At 37.2% G+C, this 12,285-nt stretch overlaps 1 protein-coding gene across 4 annotated transcripts in view; it reads right to left on the reverse strand.

Annotated features, from left to right (window-relative positions):
- Positions 1 to 465: 465 nt before the first annotated feature.
- Positions 466 to 12,285, reverse strand: part of LOC136832260 (uncharacterized) — a 291,944-nt gene continuing 280,124 nt past the window's right edge. For 2 of the 4 annotated variants that reach the window (XM_067093125.1, XM_067093126.1), the window contains exon 4: positions 466 to 690. In XM_067093125.1, the coding sequence (XP_066949226.1) occupies positions 599 to 690 (92 nt within the window). In that variant the 3' untranslated portion in view covers positions 466 to 598. The remainder of the gene's footprint in view (positions 691 to 12,285) is intronic. The other 2 variants (XM_067093127.1, XM_067093128.1) reach the window with 1 other exon arrangement.

Below are 12,285 nucleotides of genomic sequence, written 5' to 3' on the forward strand. Positions count from 1 at the left end.
GGGGAGTGAGGAAGGAGGAGGGGAGAGGGGGGGGATTAGTAGGAAAGATTCATCCCCTTCTAGAATACCTGAACGCTGAACAGGCTGGGAGGAAAATACTAATGAGGAAGACAGTTCTAGCTCCGGAGAGTAAAAGTATTTTTTTCTTCTTTTTCATTTTTGTATTTTTTTAGTTATTTTTTTTTTAAGTTCCATCAAAATCGACAACTCTTCTTCTTCTTCTTCGTTTTCTTCCCCCCCCCCCTTATTCAGTTCTTGGAGTATGAAGAATCCTCTGACGAAATCCGCGGGGCAGGGGTTAGGATATTCTGACCATCTCTTATTCTTGGAATGCAGAGGTTAACATTGCCTATTGAAGCTATTCATTTAAAGAGGATCATTTATATATATATATATATATATATATATATATATATATATATATATATATATATATTTATATATATATATATATTTGGTTGGGGCGGCTCGTGGCTTTTATACGCTCGTGTAGCATTTTTGGGGGAAATTCGCAGCTTTTTTTTTGGTTTATTTTTTGTTTTGTTTTTGTGAGGGGGTCCGGGGGCGCTTGATGAGTAGAGATGATGGTGGAAGCTTTTCAAGGTTGTCGAAGAGACCTACTTCCCCAAACGCCTAGGTCCTGCTCCTCCAGGGGTCCTTTGAACCACCCTCCGTTGGTGTCCTCCACAACTGGAAAGGAAGAAGGAAGAACGGGCATTATATACAGTATACAGTACAGATCTGCTTCTTTAGAAGTAAAGGCATGCAAGTCATTTACCAATGCTAGTATTTTAGGTGGCATTTGAAACAACCCGGTTTTTTTTTTTTTTTACTCCCACAACCAGTAGGCAAGAGTAATAATTTTTAATTTTGATTTTTCTCACTCTAATAATTGATTTGCCCTTCGTTATTATAACATACATACATACATTCATATATATATATATATATATATATATATATATATATATATATATATATATATATATATGTTTATTATAGCCATAATGCCCTCGTAACTTCTCCGAATTCTTCTTCGCGCTTTTTTGGATACGCTTGTCACTACAAAGCCTTAAGAACCAAGTGCAAGAAATATGAAGGAATTATGACGTCTGGTAGCGGGAAACGAACCTGGGTCCCATAATCAGAACGAGGTCACGTTGTCGACCTGACTACCAGAAGGATATATATATATATATATATATATATATATATATATATATATATATATATATATATATATATATATATATATATATATTATATATATATATATATATATATATATATATATATATATATATATATATATTATATTATATATATATATTTTTTTTTTTAATGAGATACATAAGTATGTATTTGGAAATGTATATAAAATTATAAAATTATTTAGACTAATTTTTTCTTGTTTTCATTGTTGAAGTACCACTAGATAGCAAATTTCATATATATATATATATATATATATATATATATATATATATATATATATATATATATATATATGTATATATATAAGTATATAATTTATGTATATAATTCATACGTTGTGAGTTAGTGAGGCTAAATTCAGCGACTCAAGCTTATTCAGAGTGCGGAAAACTAAACGATAACGTTGAGCTTGCAAATGCATTACAGAAATTCGGAATAACAAAGAACGCAATTTTTAAAACTTCATTCCTGATATAGTGGATAATGGGATACCTCATTAGGAGGAAGATACGACGACGGCACCGACGAGGCAAAGTGAAGAGGAAATGATTTTTAGATATAGTTGTAAAGGGTTATTTTAGTTATGGCTGTAGACCGAAGTAAACTTTGTGCCATTTTCGAGATAAGTTTCCAGTGAGTATCCTACTGAGACTGAGTATTTGTTTCGTCTTGGCTTCACTTAATCGCTTGATTTTTTTTTTTTTTCACTTTTTAGTTTTCCGTAAAACTATTGTGCCGGCTTTGTTTGTCCGTCCGCACTTTATTCTGTCCGCCATCAGATCTTAAAAACTACTGAGGCTGGAGGGCTGTAAATTGGTATATTGATCACCCATCCTCCAATCATCAAACATACCAAATTGCATCCCTCTAGCCTCAGTAGTTTTAATTCGATTTAAGGTTAAAGTTAGCCATAATCGTGCTTCTGGCAACAATATAGGACAGGCCACCACCAGGCTGTGGGTAAAGTTTCATGGGTCGCGACTCGTGCAGCATTATACCGAAACTACCGAAAGGTAGATCTATTTTCGGTGGCCTTGATTATACGCTGTAGCGGCTGTGCAGAAAACTCGATTGCGCCGAAGAAAGTCCGGCGCATTTTTTTACTTGTTTATGTAAGTTTTCATTTTTTTTTCAAGTGGGTGTTTTGCAGGAGGCATTTGTCGCTTACGAATCATTCTCGGTAAATCAATATATATCCTCGAAATAATGTTTTTTTTTTTGTACAGTATGTCGCACACGATGCTAGTCTTTGATAATCCAGATAAAAATTAATGATGGACGTAAACATATTCAACATGCGTACACTGACATATCTGTTAATCTTTGGTTCTCAGTCAGTCTTCTGGAACGAGGTGGTTGGCCCGTTGATCTACTTCAGCCCAGCTGCGAGCTACGACAGTTTACTAACTACCAACTAAGTGATGATTTACTTTTCAAGTTATTAGAGGCACAACTTGGTTCGTTCACACACATTATATATATATATATAATATATATATATATATATAATATATATATATATATATATATATATATATATATATATATATATATATATATATATATATATATATAAAGTCCATGATAGTTTGGATTGTTTCGTAAATGTGTACGCTTGTTTTGAATATAATAAGAATAATAATGTGAGCTATGGAGACTGAAATTGCATGGAATAGGTAGCACACAGTTTTCAAGATTTAAAAGGGAAATCATATTTTGGTTTAAATTTCCGTCTCACTACACATTCTCCCTCATCTCTCCATTACTGAGGATCAATCAAAGAAGTATTTCTTACGCTCTCTCTCTCTCTCTCTCTCTCTCTCTCTCATCTATGAAGTCACATAAATGACCGTCGTATCATTATTATTTTGTCCTAGTTATAAGTCACACACACACATACACACACGCACATTAATATCGATATTAATGGAGATAACGATTAGCGAATCCCTACTTGTCCAAACCATCGGCGATTAACGAGACCATTAAGGAATAAGTTATCGGCATAGAGACTATTCTTAGCCTAAACTAAGGTCAGGACTTGGGGTGGGGGTGCCGTTATTCTTCTCTTGGAAAATTCCCCCTTTGTTTCTCTTCCTTCTTGCTCATTGTGGGCTTTTAATATTCAGTTTATTCTCTCTCTCTTCTCTCTCTCTCTCTCTCTCTCTCTCTCTCTCTCTCTCTCTCTCTCTCTCTCACTATATATATATATATATATATATATATATATATATATATATATATATATATATATTTATATACATTTACATTTTACAGTATATTATACATATATATGTATGTATGTATGTATGCATGTATGTATGTATATATATATATATATACATATATATATATATATATATATATATATATATATATATATATATATATATATATATATATATATATATTGATTGAGTGATAGATCAACAAATCGATAGATATAACCGTGGAAATGTATCAACGTCCACAGACAAGATTTCAATGACACATACACGCACACACACACACACACACACACACACACACACACACACACACACACACACACACACACCTGCATACATACATTTGCAGGTTTACTAATATCAGCAGAAATTGTAGCTATTAGTGCTTACAGTATATTGGTGGTTATCGAGTTGATCAGGTTATTGGTGATGATGAGGAAGATAATGATGATGATGATGAAAACGTAGAAACGCTGTAATGGTAATTAAGAAAATGATTACACTGAGAGTGACATTTGGCTCGCATGAACGAGACGGCTGAAAATGGAAAAAAAAAAAAGAAGAAATTACGAGATACACATGAAAATATGAAGGACAAGAGAACAAAATATTGATTGAAGTAAACAGTGACGAATGAAGTGACAGTAGAATAGCAGACCTACATTTTCGGTAAAGGATTAAGGAAAAACGAAAGAGAACAATCGTTAAAATTAAAATAAAAGGGAAACGTACAACATATTGTGCGATTGTGTTTGGACGACCATAAGAGAGGAAAAAGGAGTGATTAATGAAAGATATAAAATGAGAATAATAAAAAAAGGAAAACGGCAGCACATTATGCGATTGTGTTTGGAAGAACCATAAGAGAGGAAAAAGGATATAAAATTGAAATGAAATTATAAGAAGACTTTTCCGAAATAACTTAAGTAGTTAGGAGAGTAGAGCAAACAAGAGTAAAAATACGAAAAAGTAAAGATGAAAAATTAAGCACATTACTTGCATTTTTATGTAGAAGGCGAATTAGGCATGTAAAAGGAGAGAGAGAGAGAGAGAGAGAGAGAGAGAGAGAGAGAAAGTCGGAAAGTACTGGTGTAAATATTAAAGAGAGAGAGAGAGAGAGAGAGAGAGAGTCGGAAAGTATATGAACTGGTGTAAATATTAAAAAGAATAAGATTAGACGGTATAGTGATGTAATGTTCGCCAAGGCCTAGAACATGAAATTAAAAAAGGTATCTTTAAAAAAAAGGAAAAATGAAATAAACATGGTAAGAAAACAGAACAAAATAAAGGCATAAGAACAAAAACGAGAGATAGAAAAAATTGGGCGAAAATACCCAACCCGACGAGCTGGAGATAAAAAGAAAAAAGAAAATATAAGATAAGACGACATTTGTGATGTAACGCCGGAGGTCGGGTCTGGGGTTTGGAGGGAAAAAAAAGAAAAGAGAGAGAGAGAGAGAGAGAGAGAGAGAGAGAGAAGAAAAAATGAATAACCAGGTCGGCTTTCTAAACGTGATAAGAATAGGGCGAGAAGAATTAATGTCTATTTTTCTTCTATTTCTGGATGTGGAAACGTGTCTGGTAGGGCCACGATGCGATGAATGAGCGGAATTCTTGTGAATATCACTCGCCTCTGGTGGAATGAATAGATTTTACGAAGATAGAGAAAATGAATAATGAATGCGGCTAGTAAACATGTTTATACAGTTTTAAGCAGTTACAGTGAATAAAAGCTGACGAGGAAAAGATTTAAGAAAAAGTAATTTAAAGGCGATCGTAATAAATAAGAAAATGACTTGAATAGAAGTTTTCACAAGACGCAGTGAAACAGCCACAGAAAATGAGAAAAAGAAAAACAGTTACCATAAATGACAAGAATGTTCCCTCAAGACGTACAGTAATCACAACGATCAGAAAGGCGTAAAACCAAGGTGGACTAAACATACGTGATTTGTTAATGTTTGTAAAGACATCCGTAGCGAGGAACAGACTGCCCTAAAATGGAAAACTGCAGTATCTGCAAAATTTTTCGAAATTGAGATGTGCCACCCATTGGGCTCGTGAGACACAAAATACACAAGTTGCTGCAGTTTCAGAATGATTCTTCAATGCTTTCCACGGGTATTTAAGCGGTCCTATTTGCAGTATCTGCAAAATCAGTAGTAAGGCAAGGGCAAACTGCAGGATCTACCATTTTTCTCAGTTTTGTATTTTTGCAGATACTGCAGTCCTCCATTTCAGAGCAGCAGAGGCGTCAGTAACAAAGGCGTATGGAGCAAGAATGCAACGACAATAAAAGCAGCCATTGTTAACAGCGAAGACTTCAAAGAAGACATTTGTAGCTTCGTCGACAAGAAAAGAATAGTTGGGGGGGGAAAGCTCACGAAGGCCCGAATCTGTTGTACTTGGTAACTGTCTATTTATAACTCGCCTTCTGCAGATTTCATTACGGTTGCTTTACAACAGAGCACGAAAGGTGTTGTCATTTCGCCTTTCAAGATTTATTGCTGATTTTGACGCCAGTTTTAGTAACCATAATTCGGTCGATCTCTCTCTCTCTTTCTCTCTCTCTCTCTCTATCTCTCTTTTGTTGTGACGCCAGTTTTAGTAACTATAAATCAGTCTCTCTCTCTCGTTCTCATTGTGACGCCAGTTTTAGTAATTATAAATCTCTCTCTCTCTCTCTCTCTCTCTCTCTCTCTCTCTCTCTCTCTCTCGTTGTGGCGCCAGTTTTGAGACTATGAATCTCTCTCTCTCTCTCTCTCTCTCTCTCTCGTTGTGGCGCCAGTTTTAGGAACTATGAATCTCTCTCTCTCTCTCTCTCTCTCTCTCTCTCTCGTTGTGGCGCCAGTTTTAGGAACTATGAATCTCTCTCTCTCTCTCTCTCTCTTTCTCTCTCTCGTTGTGACGTCAGTTTAGGTAACTATAAATCAACCTCTCTCCTCTCTCGTTGTGGCGCCAGTTTTAGGAAATGTGATTCTCTCTCTCTCTCTCTCTCTCTCTCGTTGTGACGTCAGTTTAAGTAACTGTAAATCAATCTCTCTCTCTCTCTCTCTCGTTGTGGCGCCAGTTTTAGTAACTATAAATCTCTCTCTCTCTCTCTCTCTCTCTCTCTCTCTCTCTCTCTCTCTCTAGTAGGTGAGGGGATGTGGGTAGAGGAAAGGAGAGAGCCATATTCCTCGAATACCTCCCATATCAGATAATCCTAACGCTGCGTATAGCCTTTAGCCTTTCCTCGGCAGTAATGAATGACGTCATCACACTCATCGACGATACGCCAAAGCAAATCGTCTCTGACAGAGAGGATATAGGCCAGGGCGATTTATCTTCTTCAAATCACCCGCCCCCCCACCCCACCCCACCCCGCCCCCGCTTACTGGCGAAAGGACACACAATGACCGAGGTCTCCCGCGAGGAAATCAATATCTGGAGTAATGTTGTGAATGTTGGTATGTGTGTGTGTGTGTGTGTGTGTGTGTGTGTTTGTACAGTACATGCGTGGGTGTTTGTGTTGATGTACGTGTTTCTGTTGGTGGTACTTATCTGATTGGAAGGTACAATTTATTAAAAAAAAATTTCTCTACTCTGAATTTATCTTAATTTCAGCATTCATTTTCTCTAAACCACTTGATAATCATTTTAATGTTACTACTACTACTACTACTACTACTACTACTACTACTACTACTACTAATAATAATAATAATAATAATAGTAATAATAATAATAATTATGAAGCAAAAGAAATGAATAAAGATAAATTGTACTTAAACTATCTAACTACTATAATAAACTTCTTAAAGAGACAGTAGGCCCTATTTCTGTTACACATTCAATTGAAGGTTGATCCCATTCTCCCGTCTAATGTGGCTTCATCCTATAACATTCTGTGGATGAATTCATCCACAAACCCTAGAAATGGGCAGGTATTCATATCTGATCAAACCTACACGGCAGTGAAATATTATTGGAAATGAGTAAACACACACACACACACACACACACACACACATATATATATATATATATATATATATATATATATATATATATATATATGTGTGTGTGTGTGTGTGTGTGTAATATGTGTGTGTGTGTAAAAGTTAAGTATATCTTAGTTTAACCAGACCACTGAGCTGATTGACAGCTCTCCTAGGGCTGGCCCGAAGGATTAGATTTATTTTACCTGGCTAAGGACCAGTTGGTTACCTAGCAACGGGACCTACAGCTAATTGTGGAATCCGAACCACATTATAGCGAGAAATGAATTTCTATCACCAGAAATAAATTCCTCTCATTCTTCATTAGTCGGTCGGAGATTCGAACTCATGGCCAGCAGAGTGCTAGCTGAGAACAGAACCCACTCCCCAACGAGGAACTGTATGTATATATATATATATATATATATATATATATATATATATATATATATATATATATATATATATATATAGAGAGAGAGAGCCAGAGAGAGAGCCAGCCGTAAAGGCCATTAACTTGCCAGTTAGTCATCCACATACAGAAGGTCCGTATGTTAGTGAAATCAAATATATAAGAGTGTGAGAAACTACAAAATTTCACGATGCGTATACGTGTATACACAACGAATTAAAACTGTAAATGTGAATTGGGCAGATTCTGATGCCATCTGATGTTGCATTTCAAGTGACCGATTTAACATCATAGTTGGACTACCTCGGGTAACTGTGTCCATCCGTTTGAGTCGTCTTCAAGGCATTGAACATCCACCTTCGAGCTTGTTGGGTTTTAACATTTGCAAAAATCTGCTCTATCCTCTTGTCACAAACTCGAGTATTCATTGTTCGTAGCCGAGAGGATAGCGCGATACAGCTTGGGAAACTTGATTTGTCCGTCAGTTCGAGTCTTATCCTTCAGTTCGAGTCTTCTCATTGGCTAGGACGAAGTATCTGCCATCTAGGTGAGTTATGACAAGTGCAGTAGTATGCTGTCTTAATGACACACAATAGGGTGTTCATGCTACAGTAAAGCAATCATTAACACATGGTCTAAACTTTATCTCTCACACATCATTAACAGGTTGAATACAAGTCAGCGACTCATTGGTAGTCCTAACCAGTGCTTCATGCGATTATCGTTCTCGGCGTGCGGTCGTTGACGCGTTTTTCAACCTGTTTCTGATATGTATGCAATAAGTTGCCGACGTGTGTTTACGGCATGTTGTATTGTAGTGTGGACGCACATTTAGGCTTTCATTTCCCTTGGCGGGAATCTGTTCACCAGCTTTCTTTTTCACAGAGTTGAAGAAAAGATGGTTTTTAGCTGTAACGATTATTTTCCGTAAGACATTGGAAGGTTTTATGTTAGGTGTGCAAAATTACTGCTGTAAAAATAGACCTGGGTTTTAAATGGGATAGTTCCCGTCGACTGCTTCCAAAAGGGCGAAATGTCTTTAGTTAAAAAAAAAAAAAAAAACTAAACAGAATGCTTCAGGAATCTGCGAGTACATTGGAGTAACGCTTTTTATTCTAGATTCCAGCCGAACAGGAACCCGGTCGTTTTCTCAAATTCCATGAATAGGATTCTTCACCTTTTTCTGCATTTCACATGAACCTAGTCATGCTTGGTTTTCCAAAGCTCAGTTGAAACTTCCCCGCTGGCGGTTAGGTCCGTCGGTGCATCTCATGCGGTGCACTGCAGGCATTACTAAAGGTTCTTTGCAAGCATCCCTTCGGCCCCTAGCTTCAACCCCTTTCATTCCTTTTACTACACCTCCGTTCATATTTTCTTTCTTCCATCGTACTTTCCACCCTCTCCTAACAACTGTTTCATAGTGTGCAGCTGCGAGGTTTTCATCTTGTTACACCTTTAAAACCTTTCTACTCTCAATTTTCCTTTCAGAGCTGAATGACCTCATAGGTCCCAGTCCTTAACCTTTGGCCAAAATTCTATATTCCATTCCTTTTCAGTTGAACCTTAGTAAAATGGTGACGTTTGGAATTGCCGAGCACGTTATAATTGCCTTTTGCAAATGTACGAAACGTTACAGAATCTAACGACGTAAAACTGTAAGATTCCAGGAAAACTGAGGCAGGACGAGAATTCCAGAGATGTCAGCGGAAGGAATGAAACACTCGATAAACTGTAGGATAATTGATTTCCACGCTGTCGAAATTTCCTGGATTCGACTCCATAGCAAGTTTAACCTTTTGGCGTAAACCTAGCCAATTACATTCCAAAGACTCGCTGAGAACTTGTAGGCTAGAAGCTGGATCCACTCATATCAGATGGGAAAGGCGTTATAAATACATACATATCAAGAGAAAGCGAGAAAGAAAGTGACTTTAGCTTTCCTTCAGTAAAGCTAAGAAGCAACGAAAGCCAAAAGAAAATACCTGCCAGACATTCTGTAATGGAGACAGAAGAGATCAGACAACTCTAAAAGGAAGAAACAAAGAGAGAGAGAGAGAGAGAGAGAGAGAGAGAGAGAGAGAGAGAGAAACTTCCTGCGGGTCTTGTATTCCTCTTATTTGCTTTTCCTCTTCCATTTGTTTCCTTCTCGAGGCGTATTTTGCCTAAGAACGCGGAAAACAGACCAGATCTCAAGTGTCGGAACAAACTGGAACAAGCTGTTAGTAGGTGGACAGCCAATTTGATCAGCGTGGGCAAACGTGGGAAGCGGATCAGAGAAAGACAGGCGCTGTCTGGGGATCCGCGCCACTTTTTCGTTCTTTCTTTGGCCGTCCTTTCAGAAAACAGCAACAGCAAAAACTAAAGCAACAGGGATTATATTGATGATGGTTGTAGTTAAATGGCAGAGTATGAGGACGACGACGGTGATAATAATAATTTTGTCTGGAGAGCCACGCCACTTTTTAGTTTTCTGTAGAAGAAAAATGTTGTGCCGGCATTGTCTGTCCGTCCGCAATTTTTCTATCCGCACTTTTTCTGTCCGCACTCAGATCTTAAAAACTACTGAGGCTGGAGAGCTGCAAATTGGTATGTTGATCATCCACCCCCAAATCATCAAACATACCAAACTGCAGTCCTCTAGTCTCAGTAATATTGATTTTATTTAAGGTTAAAGATAGACATAATCGTGCGTCTGGCAGCGATGTAGGACATGCCACCACCGGGCAATGGTTAAAGTTTCATGAGCCGCGGCTCATGCAGCACTGTACCAAGACCACGGAAAGGTAGATCTATTTTCGGTGGCCTTGATTATACGCTGTAGCGTACAGAAAACGTGATCTTCGGCGCATTTTTTTACTTGTTTTCTTTCTTTTTCATTTGCCAGTTCTTTCGGAAAACAAAGAATACACTAGCATTAAAAAAATGAAACAGCAAGAATGATATTGATGATGATTATAATGAAGTGGTAGTTATCATGACGACTTGATGATAATAATAATGATAATGATAATAGTTTCTTGCGGAAGATCCCACTAGGCAAATCCAACGTAAGCTGAAATTTTATCATTTACAGTTATTGTTAATTGTATTTATAATGAGGGTTATTACAGTGATATTGATAATGGTTATGGTTTTAATAATTGATATAATGTTAATAATTCTAAGATGGTGTTTGTTATAATGATTCGTTGGAAATTCTTATAGAAACGGTAACCGTAAAAATGAAGGTAATAACTTGATAATGATGAGATAATAATAAAACTGGATACTGGTGATGGTAATGAAGCAGATAGAATGGTAATGATGACGATAACAACAGTGCTAATAAACTAAAAATGAAGACATTGATAGTAATGGCGATTAGTCTGGCCATGATGGAAATGATTATATTAATGGTAAGGCGTCATGATGGTAATGATAGTTATAATGATAATCAAAGGGCCGAATGTATATAAACATGCATACACAGTCATTTCATTTTCGCTCTCTCTCTCTCTCTCTCTCTCTCTCTCTCTCTCTCTCTCTCTCTCTCTCTCTCTCTCTCTCTATATATATATATATATATATATATATATATATATGTGTGTGTGTATGTGCATATATATTTCAAAAATTTTTTGCAACATCAGCATTGGGTATGGCCCCCTTCCATTCGGTTACTCTCACACCAGTGGAGCCACCATGCTATTATTTTAATTTTCCGGCATCCTACGGGTATGAAAGCGTGGTTGCCTATGTCATCAAGAAAAAGTTCTACCCTCCATAAAGTTCACAACCTTTCTCTAACCGCTACTGTATCTTGGGGTACATCACAGTCTCTATTCCAAACTATTTCCACTTCCCAGAACAGTAATTTCCAGGTTCTGTTGCTTCCATTGCGGAAGCATTCTTCAGTAAGCGAACTGACCTGACGTGTGTGGTAGCTGTTTAATGGTCATTTCTCTCCAAAGGGTTTTACAACCCTTCTCTAGGCGCTCCTCTGCCTGTTAAAGCGGTCTCTTTAGTATTACCGCTTTTGACAGACGCTTCAGCAGTTGAGCATGAATGTTACAGAGACAAGCATCTTGTTTTTTCTCTGGAGCCACTCTCTGTTAGGAAAAACCACACACACACACACTTACACATGGGTTTGTACGTGTGTGCGTGTGTGCGTGTGTGCGTGTGTGTGTGTGTGTGTGTGTGTGGAGAGAGAGAAAGCAGTAGGAACGCCATCAGTTAATTTCATCATCTGCATATACATATCTGCTGTATGTGTACTGTAAATACACAATTAATTATCATCATTATACATGGGTCTGTACGTGTGTGTGTGTGTGTGTGTGTGTGTGTGTGTGTGTGGAGAGAGAAAGCAGCAGGGACGCCATTAGTTAATTCCATTCATCTGCATATACATATCTGCTGTATATGTACTGTAAATACAATTAATTATCATCAGTGACATAAGTCATCA

Source organism: Macrobrachium rosenbergii, chromosome 49 (genome assembly GCF_040412425.1).
Source record: "Macrobrachium rosenbergii isolate ZJJX-2024 chromosome 49, ASM4041242v1, whole genome shotgun sequence".
Lineage (NCBI taxonomy): Eukaryota > Metazoa > Arthropoda > Malacostraca > Decapoda > Palaemonidae > Macrobrachium > Macrobrachium rosenbergii.